Here is a 14,405-nt window from a genome sequence, read left to right on the forward strand (position 1 = left end):
TGGTTTTAGGTTGAACATTTATAACGGATGTTGTTTTATTTACACCAGAAATTAAATGGAAAAATATAAACCTATTTTCTGAATGTATAGCGCACTCTAGTGGAGTAATGTGATAATACAAGTAAAGTAAAGCACATGCACATTTCTGAAGCATCTTTAGTCTTGAGCTTATTCATATTTTATCCATGAGTTTTGATGTCAAACTTCTGCTTGATTTCATTGTATTATTTTTTCTAATATGCTTAAGATATTAGAAAAGATGTATAGTTAAATTGTGAAGGCCTTATATTTAAGCATGAAAATGTTCAGGTGAGATGTAACCAGTGAATTACTCTGTTTTCCTTATTACTTAATAACAAATAGTGTGTATTTTGAAATGAACCAAGCTTGATCAAAACAAGGTATTCCCGAAATAACTGACAAGGCTGGACTCTTTTCCTAACATTGTAATGTGACCCTCAGAGAACAATGTGACTTAATTTAACCTGTGACTCAGTAGTTCCACATGCTGCTCATCCCTACACAAAGACTCACTTTCCAACAAATGTTTCTTGACATTTTAAAAAAATATTGTAATCTATCAATCAAAGCTGGCTATCTCACTCATAGTTGCTGTTAATGCCCGTGTTAATGCTGTTTTTCTGTCTCTCTCCATAATTGTCATTGTCTAACATTTAATCAACTAGTTGTGACGGGTGGCACAAAGTACTTAGTAATAAACATGTAAAACTGATAACATATAATAAATGGGCAATGTGTATATGTCTATTTTTAATCACGCATTATCAATCACGAGGGGCACATAAACCTATACATGCCTAAAACTAAAACACTATAATTGGTGTATTAGTACAATTGGCCACCTTTCCTGGACATAATTGCCTGGTTTTGGAAAAGGGTGTAATTCTATCCATAAAAGGAAATCTTCAGGAATGTAGACGGAGGAAAAGGGAGTGTTTTGTGAACGCACCATCGTCTGTGGCGGGGGCGCTCTATTGTTAAAGTTTCAGTAAAATGTATTATTTTCCTCAACTAATGGTGATTTCTTGTCATATCATATTTAAAAACCGTCAAGATTTATTTGTATCGTTACTTACAAATATTACGTACGGTGTTTCAATAAATGATAACACTTTTTGTTTATGAGAACCCCCTTTCTTGAGTTGGTTTCTTCCAGTTGTTGTCGTACTTTTATCAGGAAGTGAAGGGCGGTGGTTGAGAAAAGAGCAGCTGCACTGGACTAGTGGTCGAGATTTAGAGTTTCGGGTTGTTGACAGGTAAAACGCCTTTACTATCATTTTAATGTACTTTTAGTTACAATCTTGGTTTTGAATAAGAATTATGTGCTGTCGTGTTATCAGCTGTGCCTCCTTAGCAATCGTTAAGATAAAGTTATGGCCATTTGTTAGCCAAGATGCTAACTTCGAACGAGACGTAACCAAACAACGTCTAATCAATAGCTTCATTCTGTGTAGATATTTTACAAGTATTTGTCGTATTTAAAGTGATAAAGTGGACCCGGGTATACGGTTTTGATGTTTTTGCAACACTTTGTCAGGCCGCAGACCAGTGACAAACGCAACATCTTAAATTGCCTCTTAAATGTCATACCGTTTCGCAGAATTAGGAATTGCGCGTTGAATTATATTGTATGTATTTTTTATTTCGTACTTTATTTTGTGTAAAAAAAATATAGTCACAATTAATAGCTAAATTGGACAGTATATTTGCAATCATACGACTGCTCGCTCGTGGATATAACTGACAACAGAAATGAAGTGATGTTTCTACAGTGAACTGGAGATAAAACAGCCTGTTGGTTTACTGGATTGTGCAGATGCATAAGGCATTGCCTAATTTGGGCATCTGTACTCACATCAGTAGTTTTTCTGTCCTGAGTAAACCCACCCAGCTGATCAACCTAGAAAGACAGGAAATATGTCCATTTATAGCACAGTGAGGACACTACTCCAGAGGGCTGTTGGTATAAAAATACTCTATAACTGACTTGTAATGAGCTCAGTTGAGAAATGACATCATTACTTCAACATGACTTTATTTTTGACTTATGCTCATCACAAAATATCTTATGTGGCTTCTATTGGATTGTGTTTACAAATGAGTGCAGTTACTAATCTGGTTTGTGCTTTGTCGCCTTTCATCTTCTCATTCTTCTGCATTGTTGATTTGCATTGAAAAGTATTTGTGATATAATTTAACATATACTTGTTCCATTTCTTTGCAGAAATAAAACCTCAAAATGTCGAGCAAAAGAGCAAAGGGGAAGACCACGAAGAAGCGCCCACAGCGCGCTACTTCAAATGTTTTTGCCATGTTTGACCAGTCCCAAATTCAGGAATTCAAAGAGGCATTTAACATGATTGACCAGAACCGTGACGGGTTTGTCGACAAAGAGGACCTTCATGATATGCTGGCATCTCTTGGTGAGTGCTGCTGAAGTATTTGTGGATGCAGCTGCAGTCTACCTGCTTTTACTTGAGCTGTATTTGCCCTTTTGCCAAGCAAAACCTCCTCTAAATCTTTTATTAAAACATGTTATGTTTGCAATTCTAAAGGAAAGAACCCAGCAGACGATTACTTGGAAGCCATGATGAATGAGGCTCCTGGGCCCATTAACTTCACTATGTTCCTCACCATGTTTGGAGAGAAGCTCAACGGCACAGATCCTGAGGATGTTATCAGGAATGCCTTTGCTTGCTTTGATGAAGAAGGGTCAGGTACGTTTGAGGGACTATAAAATTGATTTTTGCTATCTTTTTAAAACAAAATCTAATCAGCATTTGTCTTTGTTAGGATTTATCCATGAAGATTACCTCAGAGATCTGCTCACAACCATGGGTGACCGGTTTACAGATGAGGAGGTAGATGAGCTTTTCAGGGAAGCCCCCATCGATAAGAAGAATAACTTCAACTATGTGGAGTTCACACGCATCCTAAAACACGGTGCCAGGGATAAGGACGATTAGAGACAATGCCAAGATGTTTCCCCAACCTTTTCCCTCTTCCATCAGCTAATCTCCAGTGCTGCATGCCTTAACTGAGAAATGAAAAAAATTTAAACAAACCAAAGCAATAAGTACTTGCATTTGCTGCAGATTAACACTTGTGGTAAAAATGTGTCAAAAGTTTGTTATACTTTGTGTGAAGTAATTCACAATTCATGTGATTGGGTTTAGCTGAATTTATACATTTTTATAAAATACACTTTTTGAATAAAGCCCTTTATTAAATTGTTTCCACAGTCTTTGGTTCAAATCTTATCATTGAGTGACTTTCTCCAGTAGACAAATACATGCTGCTTTACGAGTCATGACGCGTCTTCTACAGCAGGAAATTAGCATGTTCAGGCAAGAGCTCTGAATTCTTTTGGACTATTAACATGATGTCAACAAAATAGATTACTTCACATGTTCATAGACTAAAAAATATTTTTTAATGTCTTACTGAATCCGTCTAAAAGCAGTTTTCATACATTCAGCACGTAAAGTTTAGAAATGATTTCGTACAAGCAGTATATCTGCCTAGACTCAATGCACCATTGTTTATGCAGGATGGATACTGTACATCCTTTTATTTACTTTCTTCAAACCTGAGGTATTCTGTTCATTTTATCTGGGCATGGGCAGCTCTGTGAATGCAAATCTTTCCCTTTCACTGACAAAGAAGCTCAAATAGTAAATTACTATAGGGTACAACAGTTTAAATGTTTTCTTAGGGTGGCATTTAGATGTCAGGCAATTATTGATTTATTCGACTAAAGGGCTCGTTCAGAGACATGATTCATTATCAAATTTACTGAGGAGAAACTTTCAGTCACCTGCAGGATTGTGGAACAGGATGATCAGTCAAACCTTTGAGTAACATTTGATCTGTAATGCAAAAAGAGTTGCTAATTATGTAATTATTTCTCAAACCGATTCACATAAATGACATGCAAAAAAACAAAAAAACTATGATTTGTAATCCCTGACCCAGCAAATGTCTTGAGGGAAATTGATATTGGCCTTTTTCTAAAAGCATAAAATCAAATGAAGCATTGTGTTTCTTCATAATTGAGACTACGTGCCAGAAAAGTGCATGAACAAGAGGTGCAGGATGAAGAGTTGCACTGTGTGGATCCTCCCGTAGTGAGAGGGAGCCCAATATATCCTGTCCAAATACAAACAACTAAACTTTTTCTGGAAAAATTGTGAAGACTTTACACCATTGAACGATGATGGAGCTGGCGGTGATGGGAGTGTTGGGAATCAAGATTATGGTGACGTCTGTGGAGCTTAGATGAAACAAGTCCACAATGGGGACATGAATACTGTATGATTGCACTGACACAAATGCATTAAATAAAGATAATACATCTGATTGCACAATGAACTGATAAACATGTTTTTAATTACCATAAATTGTCATTTAAGAACACAGGATAATACATTACAATTAATATTTTCCTACCGTATATGTTAAAAGCGGGAAGTTTAGCCATAATAGACTTTTTTTTCTCGTTTGCGAAACATTGTGGACTTTAAATGGAATACGCCATCTTGTGGTGTTATGTGCATCTTGAACGCTTTTTGTTCATACAGCAGCATTACATTTAAACAGTAGGCTGACAATACATCTTAATGAAGTTAATAAGATAAGAAATTAAGTAATAATTAAGTAATAATAGAATAAAAATATAAAACGTTTTCAGCCAAAGCTACTTGCGAAACACAGTAAAGTTCCGAGGTACCTTGAACGCCCCACAGGCGGTGTTACAGAATGAACTGGACCCACGTTATATCAGCCGCATCCTTCTCTTCATTACGTTACCGACTCTGAGGACGTCTGCCACATGCTACAGGTACGAACTGATTTGACATGATCATAGTACTGTTGCTGTTTTTTTGTGAACGCTTCATTTAGTGTTCTATGCAATAATACACGCAGAGTATTGAACGTAGGCTAACAGCTAAGCTAACACTAGTTTAGATAACCCTCAAGGTTGATAAAGTTTTCTCAATCCTAAGAATGAAAGCGAAAAGTAAATGAATACGTGAATCCTATTATAAACTCTATTCATGAAACTCAATGTTTCTGATGTTATTCTTTTCTTGGTGTCTTTCAGCAGCTGTGTGTGGGTCATGGCACTGAAGCTGCTCCAGAGGCTTCCTAAGCAGGTGGGACAGATTGGGATTCATCGCTATGCTTTTGCTTGTTTCAACTCACGGCTCTTCAGGTGCCAGCCAGAGCAGCATCTGTGTGTTGCCTGCCTGTGCACCTCATCTACCAGCTGCATCCAACCTCATGGCTGTTGGAAACTGGACGAGACCAGGAGGGGACTCACCACTATTGTACGTGAGCCCTCATTTGTGGGCGTCAGCTCTGTTGGACTCCACAAAGATTCTTTTCCCAGGTTCTGTCTGACTCAAATGCACCAACCGGCTCCAGCTGATCAACAGGCTTTCTACAGGAGTCTAAGCAAGTGCACTTCATCCAGGCAGGTCTTCAGACTCCTGCACTCTGTGGAAGTACTAACGGACAGCATGGCCGCAGCATCCCTTCATCGTGTAGCTGACCTGGAGCACGGGGGGAACTGTTTGAAAGACCCTTCGGTGCTGGAGAAGGATACCATCAGAGCGCTATGCAAGCAGCTGGAGGAAGACTCTGGGCGGCTAACGGATGGCGGACTGGTATCTGCGCTTCTTGCCTGCACACGGCTCTACCTAGACCCCTGGAGTACTCTGATGGTGCGCCTTGTGTCCGAGAGCCAAGAGAGACTAGACCGAGGCTACCTGAGTATAGGGCAGTTGTGTGACTTGGCTCAGGCCATGTTGGCTCTGGAGGGTTCTGGCTCTGTCATGCTGGAGCAGATCATGGCCCAAATACAAAAGCAGGAGCCAGCGCAGTGGAGCTTGGCAGAGCTCAGAGCGATGTATAAACTGTTACAAAATGGTGTAGGTTTTGATAAGAAATACTGTGACCTACTGAATGCCATGCACACTCGTGCTGTCACGGTCACCTCTCATATGAGCCCTGCCACTGTCAGTGAGCTTCTCAGTGTTCTCACAATTCTAAATCAGACTCAGGCCATGCCTTTAGTGATCAGTCTTTGTAAGCGGGCTGTACGCCATGTGCCTCACTTTACAGATGATGAGCTCAGTCTTGTTCTTGGAGCACTTATGCACTTTGGTCACAGTGATCATTACTTTGTGGATGCCATGGAGAAGTATGTCCCCATGATGGCCTTTACCTCCCAACCAGAGACTGTTACCAAGGTGATGCAGTTCTTTGGAAGAAGAAATATCCTGTCTCCAGTGGTGTTTGATGCTGTGGCTGAGAGTTTTGTGTACAGAGCAGATGAGTACTCTACCAGCCAGGTGGCCAGGCAAATCATGCCCTTCGGAAAGCTTGGCTATCTCCCACCGAACGCTGCCGATGTGTTCAGGAAAGTCGAAACAATCCTACACACTCGCTTTTCACACTTCCAGCCTCGCACTTTGCTCAATGTGCTTCATTCTTGCATCTTGGTGGAGCGGTTTCCTGTGAACTTTGTCTCCAAACTTTTCAGCCGATATTTTCTCCAACAACTGCAAGGTACATATCATTATGTTTTGTGTAAATATTCTAATGTCTTATATTTGGTATGCATTAATTGTTTTGTTATTCAATCATTACTTCAGAGCAAGGTACAGGAGTAGACCGTTATGTTCTTGCTCAGCTAACTCAGCTTTACATGACTATGAAGCTTGAGTGCCCCTTTTATGAGGTACTTATAATAATCTCATTTGTATTTAAAATGTTGCAACCTATTATAGTCTTTAGTCGAATTAAAAACACATGCTGCACATTATGTCTCTTCAGGGACCTCGGCTTTTTCCACAGTACCGTGTCAAGTCTTTCCTCATGCCCGGTCAGTCCTTGGAGACTCCAGTTGACAATCATTTGTACAATTCTGTGAAAACTGGATTGGTGGATTTGCTCGGTGGTCGTTCATATTTTGGCTCCAAAGTTTTGACACCGTACTGCTACACAATAGGTATGATTACTTACTTATAGGATTACTTGGTTACATTTGTCAATCCCTTTCAATTGATTATGAAATGTCTTGTAATCCATAGATGTGGAGATCAAACTTGATGAAGATGGATATGTCCTGCCTGCCAGTTATCATGATGACGTTTATAAGAGGTAGTTTTGCCATATACATACATTCTAACATATGAATTAGTGTGTGAGTTTCCCTATTCGTTTCCTTTTCAGAATAGCTCTATGCATTGATGGACAAAAGCGGTATACTTCTAACAAAAGGCAGTTATTGGGTAAAGAAGCTATAAAACAAAGGCAACTTAGGCTTCTAGGATATGAAATTATACAGGTAAGAGGCCTTAAAATGACAGATTGTAGGCTTATTTCTTTTGATGTTCTGATAATGCCTTTTTATTTTTCCTCAGATCCCATTTTATGAATTTGATAAACTCCGAAACAAGACCAGTGTTGTGGAGTATCTGCACAAGAAGATTTTCCCGCACAGCTACAGACTCAGCTGGTGAACATCAGCTGAAGGGCCATTTAGTTTTTTACTATTTAGATGCTTAGGAATGTATTTATAATAAACTGCCAAATAATAAGAATAACTATGACAATTGCTGTTCTGAATATTTTTGTACATGGATGATGCAGATTCCGTTTGAAAAATGTTTTATTTGTTGTTGGCAAATTTCATGCTGGAGAAAATGTACAAAGTAAAGAACCCATCTCCAACTATGGTTTATATAAAATATTTATAAAACGGTAAACCCGAAGCACGATTTATTTTCTAAAATGACCACCATTTCTTTGATAGTAATTGCTTGGCAGGTTAATCCTATGATTAAGGCTTGGAGTGCAGTTAGATAAATACACACAAAAGGAAATTATACAACTTTGGATTAAGCTGGGATCTGGGGAAGACCAAACTCGTCAACAAGAACGCCATCCTGCAAAACAAAAAATACTTTAATTTCGAGTCTCTTTAACACAAGCTACAGCCATACAAGTGCACATTACCCTATTATTGAGCCTATCACCAGGAAGACCCTCTGGGATTGTGGGTGCTGTTGAGGCTTCATCAAGGTAAGAATTGTCATCATCCATCAAGAGCTCGTCTCCCAAAGCGTCAAGTTCTATGCACACACCAAAAGAAAACGGCACTGAGCAAAATGCGACCCAACAGTAAAATGTAAAGTGAGTTTGTGACCGACCTGCTTCCAGATCAGCTTCATCAATGTCAGGGGTGTCATAGCTTCGGCCCAGAGCGTCCTGAATCTCGCTGGCGTCTTCCATCATGTCCTGTAGTTGGTCTTGAAGGTCCTAAACGGGATAACAATTGTATTTTTGATTGCGGACAAGACAAACTGTAACAAAAGAAGAATATAACTTACCTCAATTTGATCTATTTTCACATGTTTATACGCTTTCTTCATGTCTTTGAGTCCAACTTTCATAGCATCAACCTACAAATAACAGATTAGTATAAAACATATGACTGAAAATGGTTAGATTATTGAAGTGTCTTACAGTAGTTTTAGTGTCTTTCAGGGACTGAATTGAATAATTTGTTTGTTCCATGTTAAACGATTGCTGCATTAGATTGTCTCGTTGGTTTTCATACCTAAAAGAAAAGAGAAGGATTCATAAATACTTTTTTGACAACACAAATGGCAGTTAAGATGAACTACTTACATTCGTTTCTGCTTTAGAACTCTCATTGCTTTTTGTTTGACCATATTCTGTGAACAAATGTTTTTTCTGTGTCAGTTTTTAAGACACTATAAGCACAGTTACACAAAACAGTTCTAGCAAAGATGCTTACTTACCTTTGATGGCCCATCTCTCATCTTCTTCATCTGTTCCTTGTACTTCACTAGTTCAGAGTCTAGTCTGGCTATTTTCTTGTCAACAGATTCTGCTCTAGAATCAACCTAAACAGAAAACACAGAGGACATTTTCAGGACCACCAAAATACTCCACATGAACTAACAAACTCGTCAAACTAAAGGCTGACGCACTGGCTGGGGCAGATACTATGAAAACACTTGTGAAACCGGTTATTGCCACTCGAATAACCGAATACTTATGACATAATGCTGAACCCATTGTTTTGTTAAGCACGTCATTTTCATTCGTAACATGTGATCGTGACAAAGACAGCATTGACTGAAATAACGTTAGATTAGACAAAAATAAATAAATAATAATAATAATGTAGTGACAGTATCTGAGCTGTGGAGATATTTGACGTTTCCTGTTCTTGAAGTAAAGTTGGTCAAAGTCAGACGAACAATCAAGGCTGGGCTGTCTTCCATATTTGTTTACTACAGTTCAGCCATCAAAAGTGGTTTTAAATTTCTACTTACGTTCCCAATGCAGTCGCCGAGGTTGGGTGGCGGACCCTTGGCTTTCCCTTTGCCGAAAATACGATTCATTTTGCGATTTCAAAGAGGAAAAGGACAACGGAACAAAATCTGATCTCGCTTGGACACAATCCGTCCCGAGCTGAACGCGAGAACCCGGAAGAGGTGTTTCTGTGACGTCAGAGAACACGTGACCTGCTCTTTAACGCCTGCTCACAGTCCATTGTGATGTCATCGTTTGATTTTATGTTATGCATTTTATTACATGCAATTATCAGGATGGAGTGGTAGATCATCGGAAACAAAAAAGCAGCACTAAAATATAAAGTGCAGCCTAAACTGGTGTGTGAATAAATGGCCACAAGAGGGAGTTGCTTTACCATAAATATTGTCTATTGTTTATCTGAAAATGTTAAGGCACAAACGTATTATTTTAGAGCTATACGAGGACATCAGTTCATTCTTGAATGTAAAAAGAAATACGCTTTACTTTTAGAATAGAATTTGTGCAGGTATGTGTGAAATTGTCTTAAATTAGTATTGAATTTATTGCATTATTGAATACTGTCAAATTAAAGTGAATTATACTCGAGAGTAGTATTGCTGACCATAAGCAACCTAGATATAGGCCTAGAGAGTAAGAAATTACAAGTACAAGAAATTGTAGGCTAATAAACAACCAACAACTATATTTTCTCTATTTTATTATTACAGAAAGGTATAGAGAAGACATATAGATTTATTTAAGCTAATCAAATATGCATTGGACATTCAAAATAGTTTGCAACAACACAATCCATGAAGCATAAACTGCTGCTTTTTCTTTACCTTTGCAGTTATTGTCATGCTAAATATGTTATGTGCTATGCATGTTCAAAAACTTGATTTATCTTCATACAATTTTGTACAGTCACATTTTATTTACAGCACACTATGTGCTCACACATCTAGTTGTGGTTAATGATTGTACTTTTCCCTTACGACAAAGCACAAATATATAATATTGAATCTAGTTATATACAATATTACGCACTATGTCATTGTTACACAACTTTTCAAACTGGACACAACTCCAGAATCAAAGCTGAAAGAGCCCTCTGACAAATTGAAATGCACATTTGAGTCAAGGATCTTCACATTTCTTGAGAATCAGTGGTCGAGCAGCACAATCCTAAAACTTCCATACTCCAGACATAATGGACACATTTTCATTGTTTCACTAAGTCACAAGGCTGCACATAAATTGAAAATGCTACTTGACCACAGCCTCTTCAAATCCTCTATCTTGATATCCTGGACTGTAAAAGGCACTTTTGGTAAATCGTGTGAATGAAGGGAGATATGAAGATAACACTTCATGCTTCATTTAATACCATTTATATATTATTTGGCACAAGCTTTAATAATTGTTATTTAAAAATGCTTACAGTGGATGTGAATAAAAAAATATTTTAGGCTGACGGGGTTTTTATTATTATTTTTTAGCATTGCCATTTTCTGAAATAGTTGACTGATTAAAGCCATAACGGATTTGTTTAATTCACATGAAAATGGCCAGTACATATTAAATGTCACATTGCTGATGTGACGTGGGTCAGGCCCAGGTCATTGGAGTCTTCTTTTCCAATGTGGGAAATGGAAGACAGTTCCACTGCTAGTCATGTGGGCTTAGTCCCATCGGGGTTCTCCCGGGGAACAGCCAGCTCCCGCACTTTACTCAGGGCCGTCTTGCTTCCTGACACTTTCTCTCTCTTCAGCCTCGCAGAGAGGCAGAAGTCTTTGAAGCAGCGCTTGAAGTTCTCATCCAGAAAGGCATAGAGCACAGGGTTCAGGCTGCTGTTGGTGTAACCCAGTGCAACACAGAAGAAGTAAGCAGCCATGATGGCGTTGGACTCCGGGATATTCACTAGCGCCTTCACTAGGATGAAGATGTGAATGGGAGTCCAGCACACAACAAACACTGCCACCACAACAACGACAAGTCTGGTGATGCGTCGAAGGTTCCGGTCCTTTTCCCGAGAGCCGGACAGCATGCGGACACTCTTCAGCCGCAGCACCATGAGGGAGTAACACACGGTGATGATGAGCACCGGCACCACGAAGGCAAAGACAAACACACACACTTTCATCACGGTGTCGTAGTACACGTACGGCTCGGGAAACTGTAAAGCACACTCCGTGATCCCTGCAAGATAAGTCAAATTAGAAATTACTTTCAGCAAAAAACAATTAAATGGCACTCTGTCAATTCCACTTGGGCTAATATGCACTCAAAAGTGAGCAAGTCAATATTTAATTCATAAATTGTGTTCATGTGGATGGAAAAGCAGAGCTAATCAAAAGAATTGGCAGATGAATTTGATTCATATTAATATTACACATAAAAGTAAGGTTTATTATTCTCAATTCTCACCACTATTTGTTTGTGTTCCTCCCAGAATAAACGCAGGTATCCCGGCGGCTGAAGACAAGATCCAGATGCAAACATTTATCATTTTGGCCTTGACTGCGGTGCGGAAGTCCAAGGCTTTGACCGGATGGCACACGGCGATGTAGCGGTCCACACTCATCATGGTGAGAGTGAAGATACTGGTGAACATGTTGTAGTAGTCAATGGCAATGAACACTTTGCACACCACCTCTCCAAAGGGCCATGTCTTTAGCATGTAGTCTGTGGTCTGGAAAGGTATGGTGGTGGTGACCAGGGCATCGGCCAGGGCTAAGTTGAAGATGTAGATGTTTGTAGCAGTCTTCATTTTGGTGTACCTGAATATGACAGATAGTATAGAAGCATTAATTCGTAGTGTGGGTTGTGTACAACCTCGACTTCACTTCTGATCTCATTATGAATTATACAAGCTCCAGCCCTAAGGCTGTACCACATCTTAGAATTTGTAATGTAATTCTTCTGACTTGAGGTTCACTGTTGGGTGCTGCTGATTTCATTCCCTACCCTGGAGTTTGGAATAATGTGTGTATCTTGTTATAATTTTAAATGCTGAATACATACCTATTTGTTTATGAAAAAGTCACAAAATTGAAACAAAAACTAAATAAAAATCAGTGCCTTTGATTAATACCCTAACTCTTAAAATAAACCCCTGAAATAAGTAGCAAGCTTAATTAACACCTTGTTTAGTTTGAATTAAGTCTTCTTGCTTTATTAAGGCAAATTTAAGTGCATTTCCCTAAAAAATCTTCTAATTTAGCCTTCTTCTTTTATGTGGTTAACTCTACTTCACGTGATGGATTGAAAGCCCCTTGGAGGGTTTTGTGGTAATAAGTTTACCCACAGTGGTCATGAGTCATGACGTCATCTAAATGTTATGGTATTGTATTATAGTTGGTATTTAATTACCTTTTACCAGTTGTTGGCCAGATGGCCATCCATCTGTCCCATTCCATCAAGAAGTTTCAGTTATGCACCACTTTTGGGGGGTCTGTTGAATGCATACATTTACTTGAAGTGCAATGTGCTTTCTCAGCCATCCCAATCAATTATCTCTAATCTCTATCTCTAATCTCTAATCTAATTTTATGTACCATAATGTATGGTGTCTAAGCAAGTTTTATCCCATTTTTCAGGAACTTGATTGCTCCGGTGTGTGTTTCTAAAAAGTATAACAAACCACACTAAGGTAGTTGAGCTTTTAAAAAAAGTATGGGCAATCTTCTAAAGAGCACATGTGTTGCTGTTGTTCATTTACATTTAATCCTCCAAACCCATTTGAGTAGTCTGAATTACTCTCTGTGGAGCACTAAACCACATAATGCAGTCCTTTTCAGTTGTAAAGTGATAAAAGTGTGTCTGGCGACAGTCGATGCGATTGATCTGGAGTAATGGCTCTCTGTGGACCAGAGTATTCAGGATGCCACTGCTGCGCCTCACTATACATCAACAAGATGGCTTCTATAAACTTCATAAATAACAGCCGACTCTACATGAAGTGTTTCTGCTTTAGCAATAATTGATAACAAGCCCAGCTATGTGAGTGTGGATTTTCAAAACTGATTGTTGTATTGTTGAAAAGACAAACATCTAAGTTTTTAGAACTTTGACTCACCACTGAGTTCAGAAACTACATTAACGATGTTTACCCTTGAGAAATAAAGCATGTGTGAAGAATGGGCAGTCTGCTTATCTTCAGTCACATGCTGTCACATCCTAAAGAAGTGAGGCACTGATCAAGTGTGAAGTATATTTAATAATACTCTTTACTGTATCCAATTAAAGCAGAGGGCACATAAAAGGTAAATAGGAAAACTAGAACATGGACATTTTCTTGGAATAATCTATAATTATTGCACTTTAACCTGTAACTGACCATTTTGATATGACTCTGGCTCAATTTGATCCTCACCTGATGATGACGTACATGACCAGACAGTTGCCAAAGAGCCCCACCACGAACACCACAGAGTAGACCGCGGGGATGATGGGAGACATGCCCTCCTGCTCCCAGCTCTCCTCCTGCGTCACGTTCTGGCTCTCCGTGTATCCAGACGTCCAGGATGAAGACCCGTTCATCAGACAGTTCTCCAGGATTCCCGAGACGCACTTGGCGTCCTCTTTGTAGATTTCCACGGGAGTTTCCTCCATCCTGACACCTGTTTGTGCCAACGCAAAACACAGAGACGTAATTTCAGATTGGAGCAGATGGGTGCGGGGTGATGAGAGCCACGTCTGATTACGCACAAAACATACGCAATTAGGGCAACAAAATGTACACTTCAAATACAAAAAAATGAAATACAACAATCAAAAACTTCAAAGGGGAAATATAGCTTAATACACAGAAAATCTCAACTGTATTATTCAAAGCAAAACGCGCGCCTTAAGCACACGCACACATCTGGCGCGTCACTTACCTGATTTATCCCAAACTAAAGCGCGCGTCAATTAGAGATGAAAGCGCAATAGAACACAGCAAATTAGGTTTTATCTCGGAATTGGAGTCGCGTTGCTTGTCTCCCTCCCAGCAAACCGCGCGTCAAAGTTTGTGGACGGTTCTG

General features: G+C 39.2%; 4 protein-coding genes across 6 annotated transcripts; 2 read left to right on the forward strand and 2 right to left on the reverse strand.

Moving 5' to 3' along the window:
- The first annotated feature begins 1,164 nt into the window (after nt 1-1,164).
- On the forward strand, nt 1,165-3,256 carry myl12.1 (myosin, light chain 12, genome duplicate 1). Of its 2 annotated transcripts, none has more exons than XM_072451018.1 (4): nt 1,165-1,269; nt 2,246-2,444; nt 2,577-2,738; nt 2,815-3,256. In XM_072451018.1, exons 2-4 carry the CDS (start codon nt 2,261-2,263, stop codon nt 2,985-2,987), a joined length of 519 nt encoding a protein of 172 aa, XP_072307119.1. In that variant the 5' UTR covers nt 1,165-1,269; nt 2,246-2,260; the 3' UTR covers nt 2,988-3,256. The 2 variants fall into 2 exon arrangements, with proteins under 2 accessions (XP_072307119.1, XP_072307121.1); XM_072451020.1 differs by having other exon boundaries at nt 1,259-1,277.
- Nucleotides 3,257-4,769: 1,513 nt separating this feature from the next.
- Nucleotides 4,770-7,669, forward strand: fastkd3 (FAST kinase domains 3). 2 transcript variants are annotated; one of them, XM_072451015.1, is made up of 7 exons: nt 4,770-4,861; nt 5,126-6,594; nt 6,681-6,766; nt 6,862-7,036; nt 7,119-7,188; nt 7,261-7,375; nt 7,452-7,669. In XM_072451015.1, the coding sequence occupies exons 2-7, from the start codon at nt 5,142-5,144 to the stop codon at nt 7,548-7,550; spliced, it is 1,998 nt and encodes a 665-aa protein (XP_072307116.1). In that variant the 5' UTR covers nt 4,770-4,861; nt 5,126-5,141; the 3' UTR covers nt 7,551-7,669. The 2 variants fall into 2 exon arrangements, with proteins under 2 accessions (XP_072307116.1, XP_072307117.1); XM_072451016.1 differs by having other exon boundaries at nt 4,788-4,861; nt 5,129-6,594.
- Nucleotides 7,670-7,818: 149 nt separating this feature from the next.
- chmp5b (charged multivesicular body protein 5b) lies at nt 7,819-9,564 on the reverse strand. The gene is made up of 8 exons (XM_072451017.1): nt 9,396-9,564; nt 8,856-8,960; nt 8,722-8,768; nt 8,557-8,650; nt 8,421-8,492; nt 8,241-8,349; nt 8,047-8,162; nt 7,819-7,976 (listed from the first exon to the last, which is right to left on the reverse strand). Exons 1-8 carry the CDS (start codon nt 9,462-9,464, stop codon nt 7,929-7,931), a joined length of 660 nt encoding a protein of 219 aa, XP_072307118.1. The 5' UTR covers nt 9,465-9,564; the 3' UTR covers nt 7,819-7,928.
- Nucleotides 9,565-10,089: 525 nt separating this feature from the next.
- On the reverse strand, nt 10,090-13,992 carry LOC140364717 (delta-type opioid receptor-like). Its single transcript, XM_072451021.1, has 3 exons — nt 13,754-13,992; nt 11,806-12,158; nt 10,090-11,577 (listed from the first exon to the last, which is right to left on the reverse strand). Exons 1-3 carry the CDS (start codon nt 13,990-13,992, stop codon nt 11,051-11,053), a joined length of 1,119 nt encoding a protein of 372 aa, XP_072307122.1. The 3' UTR covers nt 10,090-11,050.
- Nucleotides 13,993-14,405: the final 413 nt, after the last annotated feature.

This window comes from Eucyclogobius newberryi, unplaced genomic scaffold (genome assembly GCF_026437365.1).
Source record: "Eucyclogobius newberryi isolate DKJ021-1_F unplaced genomic scaffold, fEucNew1.0.hap1 SCAF_18, whole genome shotgun sequence".
NCBI classification, from domain to species: Eukaryota; Metazoa; Chordata; class Actinopteri; order Gobiiformes; family Gobiidae; genus Eucyclogobius; species Eucyclogobius newberryi.

Bases quoted from the DNA above. Each gene is read 5' to 3' on its own strand.
- fastkd3 (XM_072451015.1), top strand. From the start codon at position 5,142: ATGGCACTGAAGCTGCTCCAGAGGCTTCCTAAGCAGGTGGGACAGATT. The intron at 6,767-6,861 runs GTACTTATAATA...ATGTCTCTTCAG, and splicing joins TTGAGTGCCCCTTTTATGAG to GGACCTCGGCTTTTTCCACA. The intron at 7,189-7,260 runs GTAGTTTTGCCA...TTTCCTTTTCAG, and splicing joins CATGATGACGTTTATAAGAG to AATAGCTCTATGCATTGATG.
- chmp5b (XM_072451017.1), bottom strand. From the start codon at position 9,464: ATGAATCGTATTTTCGGCAAAGGGAAAGCCAAGGGTCCGCCACCCAAC. The intron at 8,769-8,855 runs GTAAGTAAGCAT...ATTTGTTCACAG, and splicing joins TGAGAGATGGGCCATCAAAG to AATATGGTCAAACAAAAAGC. The intron at 8,651-8,721 runs GTAAGTAGTTCA...CTTTTCTTTTAG, and splicing joins GTTCTAAAGCAGAAACGAAT to GTATGAAAACCAACGAGACA.
- LOC140364717 (XM_072451021.1), bottom strand. From the start codon at position 13,992: ATGGAGGAAACTCCCGTGGAAATCTACAAAGAGGACGCCAAGTGCGTC. The intron at 12,159-13,753 runs GTGAGGATCAAA...TGTCATATTCAG, and splicing joins GTCATGTACGTCATCATCAG to GTACACCAAAATGAAGACTG. The intron at 11,578-11,805 runs GTGAGAATTGAG...CTTATCTTGCAG, and splicing joins AGGAACACAAACAAATAGTG to GGATCACGGAGTGTGCTTTA.
- myl12.1 (XM_072451018.1), top strand. From the start codon at position 2,261: ATGTCGAGCAAAAGAGCAAAGGGGAAGACCACGAAGAAGCGCCCACAG. The intron at 2,445-2,576 runs GTGAGTGCTGCT...GCAATTCTAAAG, and splicing joins TGATATGCTGGCATCTCTTG to GAAAGAACCCAGCAGACGAT. The intron at 2,739-2,814 runs GTACGTTTGAGG...TGTCTTTGTTAG, and splicing joins CTTTGATGAAGAAGGGTCAG to GATTTATCCATGAAGATTAC.